The 15,172-nt window shown below is 45.2% G+C and overlaps 1 protein-coding gene across 5 annotated transcripts in view; it reads left to right on the top strand.

Moving 5' to 3' along the window:
• TAF1 (TATA-box binding protein associated factor 1) overlaps nucleotides 1–15,172 on the top strand; it is a 596,267-nt gene that overhangs the window by 304,411 nt on the left and 276,684 nt on the right. For all 5 annotated transcript variants that reach the window (XM_033945528.1, XM_033945529.1, XM_033945526.1 and 2 more), the window contains one exon: nucleotides 6,055–6,185. In XM_033945528.1, the coding sequence (XP_033801419.1) occupies nucleotides 6,055–6,185 (131 nt within the window). The remainder of the gene's footprint in view (nucleotides 1–6,054; nucleotides 6,186–15,172) is intronic.

Here is a 15,172-nt window from a genome sequence, read left to right as displayed (position 1 = left end):
TATCTGCCGTCATCTACTATGTTACTATGACCTTTTTTTCGTTTTCAACCAATAGACATAAGAGAAGTTCACATTTGAACTTTGTCTTCCCACCGGTTAGAGGATGCAAACTTAAAAAAATATCATCAACATCTTTTTTTCGTATCAAGCAGCATTATGGGGTAAAGATTTGGAAAAACTGCTTTTGCTTACTAATACTTATGAGGAATTTAGGAGACACCTAAAAACATATTTGTTCCTGAAGCATAGTAACATAGTAACATAGTAACATAGTAGATGATGGCAGATAAAGACCCGAATGGTCCATCCAGTCTGCCCAACCTGATTCAATTTAAAAAATTTTTTTTTTTTTTTTTTTTTCTTCTTAGCTATTTCTGGGCGAGAATCCAAAGCTTTACCCGGTACTGTGCTTGGGTTCCAACTGCCGAAATCTCTGTTAAGACTTACTCCAGCCCATCTACACCCTCCCAGCCATTGAAGCCCTCCCTGCCCATCCTCCTCCAAACGGCCATGCACAGACACAGACCATACAAGTCTGCCCAGTAACTGGCCTAGTTCAATCTTTAATATTATTTTCTGATTCTAAATCTTCTGTGTTCATCCCACGCTTCTTTGAACTCAGTCACAGTTTTACTCTCCACCACCTCTCTCGGGAGCGCATTCCAGGCATCCACCACCCTCTCCGTAAAGTAGAATTTCCTAACATTGCCCCTGAATCTACCACCCCTCAACCTCAAATTATGTCCTCTGGTTTTACCATTTTCCTTTCTCTGGAAAAGATTTTGTTCTACGTTAATACCCTTTAAGTATTTGAACGTCTGAATCATATCTCCCCTGTCTCTCCTTTCCTCTAGGGTATACATATTCAGGGCTTCCAGTCTCTCCTCATATGTCTTCTGGTGCAAGCCTCCTATCATTTTCGTCACCCTCCTCTGGACCGCCTCAAGTCTTCTTACGTCTTTCGCCAGATACGGTCTCCAAAACTGAACACAATACTCCAAGTGGGGCCTCACCAATGACCTGTACAGGGGCATCAACACCTTCTTTCTTCTACTGACTACGCCTCTCTTTATACAGCCCAGAATCCTTCTGGCAGCAGCCACTGCCTTGTCACACTGTTTTTTCGCCTTTAGATCTTCGGACACTATCACCCCAAGGTCCCTCTCCCCATCCGTGCATATCAGCTTCTCTCCTCCCAGCATATACGGTTCCTTCCTATTATTAATCCCCAAATGCATTACTCTGCATTTCTTTGCATTGAATTTTAGTTGCCAGGCATTAGCTGATTTCAAAATTTTATACAATGATTGATCTTTACGGTTTTAGTTATGAGCTTTTAGCTTTGAGGTTTTATTCAATCTGTAGCATTTTTAATTATTGTAAACCGCATAGAACTTTACGGTCCTGCAGTATATAAACTTTTTATTATTTATTATTATTTTAACGGATACATTTCCCTGATAAAGATTTTCTAAAAATACTACTACTATTATGAATTATTTCTATAACACTACCAGATGTATGCAGCGCTGTACAGAGTCACAAAGGAGAGTCTCTGCTCGGAACTTACAATCTAAGCAGACAAGACAGACCAATAGGATGGCATGGATACAGTTAGGGGAAATGGTTAATCTGCTGGCTAGAGCAATGGGGGAGTAGGGTTATGGATTGAAGGCTACATCAGAATGGTGGGTTTTCAGTCTGCTTTTAAACAAGGTAAGTGAAGCGGCATGGTGGACAAACTCAGGTAGTTTATTCCAAGTTTATAGGGTAGCTAGATGAAAGGAACAAAGTCTGGAATTGGCAGTGGAGGAGAAGAGTACATCTAAGAGCAGTTTATCTGAGGAACTGAGATCTCTGGGAAGTGTATAAGAGGATAGCAGAGATATTGAGGGGCAGCAGAATGAACACTTGTAGGTTAGTAATAGGAGTTTGAATTGTATGCGAAGGCAGATCAGGAGCCAGTGAAGTGAATAAGGAGAAGGGGTAACATGAGTGTAACGAGGTTGATAGAAGATAAGTTGTGCAGCATAGTTTTGCACAGATTGTAGGGAAGAGAGATGACACAGCGGGAGACCAGTTAGAAGTAGATTGCAATAATCTAAGCTTGAGGTTACGAGCGTGTGGACAAGGGTCCAGGTAGTTTGCTGAGAGAGGAAGGAGCAAATTGTGGTGATGTTGTAGAGATAGAAACGACAGACCTTGGAAGTTTGTTAGATGTGTGTTGAAAATAAGAGGTCAGAATTGATGTCTCCAAGGTTGCAGGCAGAGGAGACTGGAATGATGACAATATTATTTACAGAGAACGGAGAGAGTTTAGGAGGAAGAGGAACAGCTCAGTCTTGTACATGTTTAGTTTGAGATGATGGTAGGATATCCTGGCAGCAATGTCAGCCAAACAGGCTGAGCCTTTTTCTTGGACTTCAGGTGAAATTTTGGGTGTAGAGAGGTAGATCTGAGAGTTATCAGCATATAGGTGATAATGGAAGCTAAGGGAGGAGATCAAGGCACTGAGGGAGGAAGTGTTGAGAGAGAAAAGATGTTCTAGGACATAGCCTGGGGCATAGGCATCGGAACGGGGGGGAGGAGGGGGGCCATGGCCTCCCCCCAAATTGCCACTTACTAACTTACTTTTATCCCTGGTAGATTAGAGGTGCAGTGGGCAGGAGCCCACTACTAACCCAGTTGGTCGCAGCTGGTTTCTTCAGCTGCTGAGTGGCAATGAGCAGGAGCGTATTTTGGCGCTCCTGCTTGGTGCTCAGCAGCTTCTTTGACTGGCTCCCGTGAATTCTCATGTAAGAATTTGCGGGAGCTAATCAAAGAAGCCGCTGAGCGCCAAAGCGCGCGCCTGCTCATTGCCGCTCATTGGCTGAGAAACCATCCACGGCTGGCTGGGTTAGCAGCAGGCTCTTGCCCGCTGCACCTCTGGACCACCAGGCCCGAGGAGGTAGAATGACGGAGCAGGGTGCAGAACGAGCACGTGAGGGAAGGGGGACTGGAAGCAGAGTCAAACAGAGGGGAGGGGGCTGGGTGCAGAGTCTGATAGGGGAGGGGTGCAGAGTCTGACGGGGGTGGGGGTGGCTGGGTGCAGAGTTTGCCAGGGGGGGGTGAGGGAAGGAAGGGGCTGGGTGCAGAGTCTGACAGGAGGGGAGCAGAGTCTGACAGGGGGGTGGATTGATGCAGAGTCTGATGGGATGGCTGGGTTCAGAGCCTGGCAGAGAGAGGCTGGGTGCTGGGGGTAGGGAGTTGGGAAGACAGTGAGAACAGATGCTCGGGGTTGGGAAAGACAGATACTGCACATACTGGGAGAAGATTGGGAAGGACAAATGCACAGGCTGGTGGGGAGGGGTTAGAAAAGGAGGAAAAGAGAAATGCTTCTGAGCAGAATTTTGGTTCTACCCTGCCCATAGATGCGCTGAAATGATGATAATTGTACAAATATTCCAGATAAAATCTTGTTTTATTAAAATTCACAGTCCTGTTTCAAGGCATTCATTTGTACAATGGAGGAACATTACAAGTCAGAGAGTGTAAATGCAACTTCTCTGACATAACGCCCTCAAAATTCTGTTGTGTTAGGTTCACTTAAATATACCTAATACATGACGACACATTACTGCCTGCATCTAATTGGTCATGAATACTTGATATCATATAAGGCGCTTGTATGCATATTGGGGGAGTGTCCGTCCCCCTCACACAAGAATTCTTAAAAGTTACATTTTAATACTAGCTTATCTAATAAAGGAAAAGTACAGAAGAAACCAGGAAAAAGTATTACAATATAATATACTTACAGAGGAAAAATTATCCATTCACACAGCTTTAAATCGTTTCTCTTTAAAGGTCGACTACTGCTCCCATGTGACTAAGTCATTTAAGAGCATGCACTGAAAATCCCGTGTCTCAGTGAAAGAAAAGGGGAGTGGCTAATCCACTCCCACGCCCTACATTTTCCTATATGACTCCTCCAGTACAATTGTTAGGGGTAATTATATTTCAATCTGAACCCTTGAATATAAAAGTTCCTACGTTATTAGTTCACTAAATTTAATTCATCATTTTGCATATCCAATTAGCATTTCTAACTTTATCCTGCAAAAAAGGAGAGGGAAACCCCCTCCCCTGGAATGTAATATCTGTAGTAAGAAGAAAAGTCCATCTCTATAGCAACCAGGTCAAAAGCCAAACCTTATCTGTTCTACAGGACTCTGGAGATCAAATTGGACACACATTGAAACAATGGGACTTCATAAAACTAAGCTACAGCTTGTGTGTATCTTCTCTGGTCTTCAACAGAGCTTATATATTAATTCTAGTGATATGAGAGAAGGCCTACTCCTGTTTCCAGTGACCTCAGCACAAAAACACATATTTAGATCAATATATTATCCCCTGTTTGTTTTATCTGGTTTGTGTTCTGGCTTCTCCAATTATAATTTTATCTAGCCATTTAAACCCTCCTCCTTTGCCCTTGGATAGGTCCTTATCTTATAAACAAACCCTGACTAGTAAATCCAGAGCAATGGAAGGAAAATAATGGCTATTTTATTTTTCATGCTTGCCCATTCCACCACATAGCTGTCCATTTTTAATAGGTTGCCACTCCCAGGTTCAAAAGAGCCTCATCACTTCAGAGGAGGAGTAGTGGGAAGGGAGAGAAAGAAATGCTGCCGGTGGGGGAGGGAAAAGGAATGGAGAATTGTTGGACATAGGTATGTGGCGTGAGAGAGAAAGAGAGATGATGTATATGGGGAAAGGAAGAAAGAGAGAGAATTGTTGGACATGATAGTGGTGGAGGGAGGAGAGATGTCAGACCACTGGAATGGGAGGAGAGAGCGAGAGATGCCAGACTGCAGAGAGGAGAGAGATGTTAGACCTCAGGAAGAGGGAGAGAAGGCGAGCTACTAGATCATGGGAGAGGAGAGAGATGCCATGCTATGGGAAGGAAAGGAGAAAGATGCCAGACTGTATGAGGGGGAAAGGAAGAAAACAGAGATGTCTGACCATAGGAGAGGGATGAGATGGTGCATAGGGATGGAGGGGAAAGGGAGACAGAGAGAGAAGATGGTGCACAGCGATGGATGTAACAGGGAAGAGATAAGAAGAAATGCTTCTTATGGATAGATGGGAGTAGGGGGAGAAGTAAAAGGGAGGAGATGGTACACATGGATAGATGGGAAGGGAAGGCATGGAAAGTAGATTTTGAGAAAAAAGCATAAAAATGGAAGAAAGATGAATGTTAAAAGTCTCTTATGTGGATGATTTACTTTTATGTGGATGGAATTATTTTATGTGGATGATTTTAGTGTACCTTTGGAACTTTGATACTTTCAAATAAAGTAGGCATTCGGGGCATTGCAGGACAGTGAACTTTTTGTCTTCCACGTTTATATATATTTATTTATTGCACATTGTTTGCACTTGACTTGCACTTTAAAGCATACAGGAGCACCCAGATGATGGTGTGCGGCTGGCAGTGAGTGGTAATCTCTGCTCAGTGTGTGCTGGCTTTGCTATTCTAAGCACTAGAGCTGCTCTTTGAGTCGCTCTTTAAAGCTTTCAAACTCACGCTGAGGGTGCTCCTTATCTTAAAAATTTAGATTTGAGGTTTATATATTTTTGGTGGAGTCTAGGGAGTTAACTTTCCTGCAATGCCTTAGGGCATGCCCAACTTATATTTTGGTGTCTTTAAAAGTCCATTTAGGAACATCGTCACTCCACATAGTTTTTTGGGTTTTCTCTGGATTTTCTTCTTTGTGGATATTTTGGGGTCAATTCCTTTCGTTTTTTAAAAGTCCATAAGCCATTATTAAGAAGGCCTTGAGAAATTCTCTTCTTATTCCTAGGATAAGCAGCATAAAATCTGTTTTACTCTTTGGGGATCTTGCCAGGTACTTGTGACCTGGATTGGCTACTATTGGAAATAGGATACTAAGCTTGATGGACCTTCTGTCTGTCCCAGTATGGCAACTCTTATGCTCTTACAAACGGGGAAAGTGTTTCTGATGTTACAGTGGGTGAATTGAACCTATTTTCATTTATTTGTTTCAGGGATGGACTCAAATTGGTGGGTTCTGAAACCAGACTTCCGTTTACCGACAGAGGAAGAGATACGAGCCATGGTGTCTCCTGAACAGTGCTGTGCTTACTACAGTATGATTTCTGCAGAACAAAGATTGAAGGTAAATGTTGGCATCTCAGCAGAGACAGACATAAACTGGCATTCTTCATTAAGGGACTGTGACATTACTTTTTGTGTGTGTGTTCAATGTGACAATACTTTGATTTTGATGGGAAAAAGTGAGCTGAAATTTACTGCACATTTCCTTTACTACCATTCTAAATAAAATTTATTTTCAATTAAATAATTTCATTATAAATATATTTTTGAGTAATAAAAAAGAAGTGCACTAAAAGTGGTCATAAAATTATAAAGTGAACTTCTCCAGGCATTAAACTTGGAAATTTCATTTACTTCAATGGAAGTAAATGGAAATTTAATAAATAAGAACATTATAATTGCATGTTGGTTTGTGCCTTGATTGTCTCGTCGTTGAGGCCTTTGGATCCCTCTTTGGTTTGAGTCCCAGTGCAAATAGTGTAACATTTCCTCCATTCTATGCTACACCACCATACTCCTCAATCAAAATAACCTACAAAAGTCTAATATGTCTCTAATGGTGCAGCTGTACAGAAGGTATAGAAAGGGTTAAAAGACAGAAGCTGCAGTACATACAGGCATGTATGATCAATAAGGAGGGAGATACAAAATTAGCCGGTTTTCACATTCTTCAGCTTGTTTGAGCAGCCCTTTTCTCAGGTGGGATTAGGTAACTTGAACATAAGAGAGCATGAGGAACTGTCAGACTAGAGCGAAACCAAATCCAGTGTCCTGCCTCTGACATTGGCTAAGCAGATCCCAAAAGAAGCCCCAAGGTTGCTTCTAAACATAGAAATGGAGAAAATCACAGTAGGTGTTCCTATCCAGTCTGTTCATCTCTAATAATCCTTCTGCCTTTGAGATCCTTTATGCTTGTCCCATTCATGAATTGAGATACAGTCCTCATGTCCATTGTTTCTATTGGGAAGCCATTTCATGCATCTACCAGCTTTTCTATAAGGAAGCATTGTCTAAGAATATTCATGGATCTTTAACCTATGCTTGCTCAGGCCAGAGCTGCTTTTTAATTGAAAGAGACTCTCCTCTTGTGCATTTATACCAAAGAAGTATTTAAATATAACATATAACAATTGGGTGAAGTGAGAAACAGTGAAGTAACAGCAGGTGGGCTTTAGTTGCTGTAAGTAGAATTAGGAGGAGGATACTACTTTGGAGATTTGTGTTGAAAGAGTCAAACCTCTGTAATCTACGTATCTCTGTTTCTGAATACTTTTTGTATGTAGCCTTGTAACCCTTTCTGGGTTCCTGGTGAAGACGGGATATAAAAATGAATGAATGAATAAATAAATAAATAAATGTCTCTATCATATCTCGCCTGTTTTGCCTTTCTTCTCAGGTATACATAACATAAGAACATAAGAATAGCCTTACTGGGTCAGACCAATGGTTCATCAAGCCCAGTAGCCTGTTCTCATGGTGGCCAATCCAGGTCACTAGTACCTGGCCAAAACCCAAGGTGTAGCAATATTCCATGCTCCCGATACAGGGCAAGCAGTGACTTCCCCTATGTCTTTCTCAATAACAGACTATGGACTTTTCCTCCAGGAACTTGCCCAAACCTTTCTTAAAACCAGCTCTTATCACATCCTCTGGCAACGTGTTCCAGAGCTTAACTATTCTCTGAGTGGAAAAAAAAATTCCTCCAATTGGTTTTAAAAGTATTTCACTGTAACTTTATTGAGTGTCCCCTAGTCTTTGCAATTTTTTTTTTTTGTAATTAAAACTTTTATTGAGAAAATGCACAATAGAACAAGAAAAATACAAGAAGCAACCAAGAAAACAAAGGTCCAACAACAAAAAAGCAGGCTCTCCATAGCAAAGCAAGAGAAGCAATTCAAAAACAAACAATACAAAAGGAGAGACAAATGTATACAAAATCAACAACCATACAATCCACCCCCCAGGTGACAGACCCCAAACCCCACTCCTAAAGTAGGCAGGAAAATTCCAAAGAACAATCAGCAAACAGGAAAGTACCCGTCAAAAAACACCCCCCAAGAGTGAAGCCCAATCCAGAAAACCCCAACCCCCGCAATAGATCCCTCCCAAAAATCAAGTAAGCGAGTGAAAGTTCCGCTAGACATGATCAAAGCTATGGCGGTAACCATGTTGTGCCGCCGTAAGGCGATACAGGAGCTGCCACTGATGTTACTTCAGTTCTACCTCCTGCCAAGACGGAGGCACCGGCTGATTCCACCGTGAGGCAAAAAGCAAGCGGGCAGCAGTAAGCGCCAAGATACAAAAGGAGGATTCTCCTCATTCCAAATCCAGCTCATGCCAAAACAGCAAGGCATGACACCAGTCAGCTGGAACTCTCTGCCTCAGTATGTGAGCGATGCGACCAAAGATCTCGGTCTAGAAACCCCGCACAATCCCACAAGACCACCACATATGAAGATAGGTACCTACCTCCCCACATCCTCTCCAGCATAAACCTAAATCTCCCTCTCTCCGCATCTTAGCCAAGAGTAGAGGGGTATAATAGCATAATAGCATAACCTTAAACCCATTTTCCACTATCAAAGCAGCGATGTCAGAGGAGGATACCGCCCGCCAAATCCCCACCCACACCTCTCTAGGAATAGGAGACTCCCCAATCACCCTCCTAGGATGTCATATAGGTTAACACAACCCCACCCCAGCATTCAAACACTTATAAATCGCTGATAAAGCCCCCTTCCGAACCACAGGGCCCAGTAAAAGCTCAAAAGCCGTTTTACCCTCCAACATCTCTGTCAGGAAGCCAGAGGATTGGACGTAGTGAATCACCTGCAGATAGGGGAAAATATCCCCTGGTAACAAGTGGTAACGGAGCTGAAGCTCCCCAAAAGGTCACACCCCCTTCGTAACCAAGTTACAAAACTGTCCCAGACAAACCAAGCCCTGAGTCTCCCACCAAAGGAGTAAACCATGAGTAGCGTCGCCCCTGTAAGAGCATGCGCCTCACAGCTCCCCACACCTTTACAGCAGTCTGAACTGAAGATAACCGCCCCCACCCCCCACCTTCCCGGGCACCCACGGCAGGTACATCAATGGCACCCCCCTCCAGACCCTGCTCAAGGTGCACCCAAATCTTCGGGTCCTGAGTCTGCCACTCCAAGAACGCACGCAGCTGCGCCCTTGATAATATTTCAGCACATTGGGGATCGCCATCCCCCCTCCCCCTTACCCAAATAAAGGACTCGATGACCCATCTGCCGCCACCAACCAGCCCAAATGAAATGAAGGATACACTGCTGCACCCCTTCCAACATCCGCCGAGGGACCCACAGCGGGAGAGCCTGAAAGAAAAAGAGGAGGCGTGCAGAATCATCATTTTAATTACCTCCATTCTCCCTACCCAAGAGAAATATTGACTACCCCAGCTGGCCAGATCCAATCAAATGCGACGATACAAAGGGAGATAATTGAGATCCAACAAATTCAAACCAGGAGACCCAAAATACACCTCTAAATACCGCAAAGAATGCTTAACCCACCGAAAAGGAAACCGTTGTCTAAGCACCCACACCCAATAAATTCACGTTCAACACTTCTGATTTCCCAACATTAACCCGAAAACCCAAAACTGCCCCGAACTCTTCCAACTCTGCCAACACCGCAGGTAGAGAGCTCTCCGGATCCTCCACCGTAAAAAGCATATCATCCGCAAACAAGTTCACCTTATAGTCCCCACAAGGTGTATGGACTCCCCGAATGTGGGGGCTACGACGAGCCCACTATGAAAGAGGTTCTACCACCAACGCAAACAAGATGGGAGAGAGCGGGTACCCCTGCCGCGTACCCCGAGACAAGGAAAAATAGCCAAGTACCCCCCATTCACCTTAACACAGCCCATCGGGTTAGTATACAAAATACGAATCCATTCCTTCAAGCGTGGCCCCAGCCCAACGGCCTCCAAAACCTGAAATAGAAAGGGCCAGGAGACCCTATCAAAAGCCTTCTCGGCATCGATAGAAAGAAACAAAGTTTCCCCAGCCCCAGTACGGGCATGTTCCAACAGATTATAAACTCTCTGAACACTATCCCCTACCTGCCGACCCACCACAAATCCCGTCTGATCAGGATTAATCAGGCGCGGGATTCAATTCATCAGGCGATCTGCTAAAACCCTCGTAAAAATTTTGGCATCCACCCACAACAGGGAGATCGGGCAATAAGACGCACAGTGTGCTGGATCCTTCCCTTCCTTAGCCAACACCGTAACCCCCACTAAGCGCATAAAGAAGGACAACTGACCACCCCCCTGCAGGGAATTAAGAAAATCTACCAGCGGGGGCAACAACAAATTTTGAAAACGTTTATAATAGCGCACAGTAAAACCATCTAACCCGGGAGATTTGCCTATGTGCATGGTACACAAAGCCCCAGCCGCCTCCAGGACCAAGAGTGGCCTATCCAGGCACTCCGCATCAGCCTCCACTATCCGGGGCATGGAGGTGGTCGCCAGATATTGTTCTCGGGCAAGGGGCGTACCCTCTGCCTCAGGGGTATACAACTGACCATAATATTCCACAAAATGCACCCAAATAGCATCCTCCTGGTGGAGAAGCTCCCCTGAAGCCGTCCGAATAGCCCAAATATGATAATGGGTGTGACACACTTTCAGCCGGTGAGCAACTAAACGACTAGCCTTATTAGAAAATTCAAAGTACTGTACTTCTGTTGAAGTAATTGAAGATTAAAACGCAAACGGTCCAACTCAAAAGCAAGCAGATCACTATGCGCCTTCTGTAACTGACACCTCACATCCAAAATTCCAAGGTTGATGCTTATGCATCCCCTTAAGTCTCCCGCTCTGGGCCAACAGAGCGCCCACCGCTTCCCGCTAATGTTTTTTCCGGAAGTAAGCCAAAGAAATCAACCGACCCCGGAGGGTAGCCTTTAAACCTTCCCAGATAGATTCTGGGGAAGCCCCACACCCCAAGTTATCAGCTAGATAATCCTGAATCCACCCCACAATTTGGTCCACCACCATGGGATCATCTAACAAGCTATCATTAAAACGCCAATATTTCACCCCAACTCCACCCCCAGTACCGGCAAGCTGCAACCAAACAGGAGTTCGATACTTGCCCCCTCCATTCGCTGAAAAAGGCCACGTTCCACAAAAATATAGTCAATCCTAGAGTAAGAAGCATGAACCCTCGAGAAGTAGGTATAGTCCCGTACCTGAGGATGCAGCCAGCGCCACCCATCTTCAACATTGAGGTCAATGAGCGCAGCCCGCAACAGTTTCCGATCCCTCCGGCTGTAACTCCCAGCAGAGTCCGAGTTGTCCAGGTGCAGTGTGACAGTGAGATTAAAATCCCCACCCAAGATTAAGGCACCCTCCTTAAACTGCAAAATTCAGGCCACCAGATCCTTCACAAAAAGTCCCTGACCCTCATTGGGAGCGTAAACATTTACCAGGAAATACAAACAACCCTCCAACAGGGCCTCCACCTGGGGATCTCACACCACCCTCTGATCCTTGCACCTCAAATGCTTGCTGATCAAAATCCCAACCCCTCCTGACTTAGAGTGACCTACCCTAGAGGCCCAGAGTGCAGTAGGAAATCTAGGGTCATGAACCACCTTTTCGTGGGACCTCAACAGATGTGTTTCCTGGACAAAGCATACCGAAGTCCTTAAATGAGAACCTTCCGCTGATGGGGAGAGTTAAACCCCCTGACATTATATGAGATTAACTTGATACCAGCCATGAGAGAAAAAAAGAAAAACAAAATGTACCACTAAAGCAACAATATAGAACCCCCTGCCCAAGAACTGTCACCACCCCCTTCCCAACCCCAGGGCACGGGCCTCCCGCACAGAGGTAACCCCGTTGTGTACTCCATTGATGGTGATAACCACTCCAAAAGGATAAGTCCAAGGGTAACGATAATTGCCCCACTGAAGAGCCTTAGTGACCTCCCGAAAGGAGTGCCTCTTCTGCAAAGTACTGGCTGCCTGGTGTTAGTAGAATTCCAGGCGATGGCCCTCCCAGGTCACTATGCCCAGATCCCTGGCCCTCCGCAAGGCCCGCTCCTTGACCATAAAGCTCTGCAAACAAATCACCACATCCTTTGGCTGGTCAGAGAGCCGAGGGTCCAAAGCTCGATGCACCCTTTCTGTACCCGGGTCCAAAGATTCATCCTGGAGCAGCCAGCGCAGCAAACGCAGTACAGTATCTTGAACATACTCGGGCACCTCCGGGAGCCCCCGCACCCGTAAATTATTCCTACGGGTGCGGTTCTCCAGATCCTCAACCTTGTCTAACAGGAGTAGGTATTCTGCTCCGGTATCCTCCAATTTCCGCTGCACCCCAGTTATGGTCACCTCACTCGTGTCCAGCCGGGTCTCCACAACATCTACTCGAGAGCCCACCTCAATGAGATCTGATTGCAATTCCTGCACTGTCTCCCGAACCTGCACCACCACAGCCGCAATTTCAGATTTCACCTCCTGAATCCAGCGCTGCATGTCAGCCTTGATTAGCGGCTCCACAGACCCCGTAGCTGATCCCGAGGCTGCCGGGGAAGACGGGTCCACCGCCGCTAACATAGTCCCGCCGCTGCCGCCATCTTCCATGGCTGAGCCACCACGTGCGCCTCTGCTGAGCGTCTGCTTCAAAGTGTGCTGCCCCACTTTTTCTCCGGGAAGCCGTTTGCGAGTCGCTATAACTGGAGCATGCTCCTGCACTGCAGGAACCTGGCGGGAGAGAGTGCAGGCACGATTTCGCAGCCAACAAGGGGATTTCAGCTTGGGCACGAACGGAGCTCACCTAGCAAGCGTCCATTCATGCTGGTAACGTCACTTCCTCCTAGTCTTTGCAATTTTTGACGGAGTGAAAAATCGATCCACTTGTACCCATTCTACTCTACTCAGAATTTTGTAAACTTCAATCATATCTCCCCTCGGCTGTCTCTTTTCCAAGCTGAAGAGCCCTAACCGTTTTAGTCTTTCCTCATACGAGAGGTGTTCCATCCCTTTATCATCTTGGTTGCTCTTCTTTGAACCTTTCCAATGCCACTATATCTTTCTTGAGATAAGGAGACCAGAATTGAACATAGTACTCCAGATGAGGTCGCACCATGGAGTAATACAGGGGCATTATAACATTCTTAGTCTTGTTAACCATCCCTTTTTTAAGAATTCCTAGCATCCTATTTGCTTTCCTTGCCGCTGCTTCACCATGGGCAGAAGATTTCATCGTATTGTCTACGATGACACCCAGATCCTTTTCTTGGGTGCTAATCCCCAAAGTGTACCCTAGCATCCGGTAACTGTGATTCAGGTTATTCTTCTCAACATTGTGACAAACGTACTGTATCCCCGAGGTTGGTCACAGAGAAATTTAGAAAGATATACAAACCCCGGTGCAGAAGGGCTGACCAAGTCAGGGTCCAGGGGAGTAGATCAGTTGACTATCCTGTAGACAGCGAGGAAGAAATGGAAGTAGAACAGGAAAGCTGTGACTTTCCTGATGCAGTCCCAAAGCCAGGCAAGAAAATTCTGCTCTGCTACTGTCCAGTGCCTATTAGGCAGAAGGCAGATCAGCAGGGTGTCCTGAGAGAAACGATACAAGCAGAGGGAAGGAAACTCTCCCCCCTGCAGCTACAGGGGAGTGGTTTCTTCCCTCAGATTAAACCGAGGCTCTGTAGAGAACTGAGGAGGGAGGAAGTAGGCTGGAGAGTCCCGGAGAAGCAAGCGTGAGGCTATCTTCCCTGGGAAACAGCCTGGACAGTGTTTGGAGGCTGATTGGTAGATGACAGAGGAGCCAGTAGTGAACTCTTCTCTGGAGCCCAGTGAGACTGAGCCTATGATGGTTAAAGGAAGTAATGCCCCAGTTGAATGCCAGCCTGAACCAATGGAGACAGCATAAACCCTGTGAGTTCAAAGGAAAGGATTTTTCTTACCTGGTTGTTTCTATGTGGTTTCACTAGGATATGAGGGCAGGTTATGACCAAGACTGTAATATTGGAGAAGGCAAAGTTTAATCTTAAACCCCTGGCTGGGTAAAGCACAAGTGCTTTTATGAATCTTAGCTTAGCTAACAAATGCTGGGCAGGAAGACAGCTGAAGAACTATGGTGTCATGTTACCAAACCTCTGTGGCTGTTCACAGCTGCAATGTGTGAAATGCAATTAAGTCTGCCTGTCCTTGCAGTCTTGGGGAAAATGCTGAACTGAGAACTGCTCCGTTTTGCTGGATAAATACAGGTCAGCCTCATTGAGTATGTTCAGTTAGCCAGCTTTACTGGACAGTAATAAAGCTAGAAGAACTGTGAATCTGATAGCAGATTGCTTGCTCTAATATACAACTCTGGTGAAGAGGACTATTGAGACTATGTTTCATGTTGGATAAAGTCCAGAGTAAAGAGATTTATATTTTGTTTTGAGGAAGTCCTTTTGATATTCATTTGGCTGTAAATGTCATGCCGCCAGGAGGACCTGGAGGGCATGGTTGCTGTGAATAGAGCTTTAATAAAGCTTAGGATTACACACTGGAACCATCCTGACTGGTGGATTTCTCTAAGAGCCAGCACAGGGACTGTGCTAAGAAGCAACCTCAGGTATCTCAGTTGAAAGGTTTTCCCCTACTTCAAAAGGGGCTCATGCCAGTATTTAAGCGCATGTCACTGCTTGGCTGCCTAAACTGCTCGGCTAAAGCATAAGTGGTGACAATGTGCACCACTTTGCCGTTTGTCCACATTAAATTTCATCTGCCATTTGTACGCCCAGTCTTCTAGTTTCCTAAGGTCCGCCTGCAATTTTTCACAATCCACATGCGTTTTAACAACTTGGAAACGTTAAGTGTCATCTGCAAATTTAATCATCTCACTTTTCATTCCAGTTTCCAGATCATTTATAAATAAGTTAAATAGCACCGGTTCCAGTACAGACCCCTGTGGCACTCCACTGTTTACTCTCCTCCATTGAGAAAAATGACCATTTAACCCTACCCTCTGTTTTCTATCTGATAACCAATTCCTAATCCACAACT

This window comes from Geotrypetes seraphini, chromosome 5, assembly GCF_902459505.1.
Source record: "Geotrypetes seraphini chromosome 5, aGeoSer1.1, whole genome shotgun sequence".
NCBI classification, from domain to species: domain Eukaryota; kingdom Metazoa; phylum Chordata; class Amphibia; order Gymnophiona; family Dermophiidae; genus Geotrypetes; species Geotrypetes seraphini.
The sequence above is the reverse complement of the archived record's forward strand: the minus strand, read 5'-3'. Positions and strand labels throughout refer to the sequence as shown.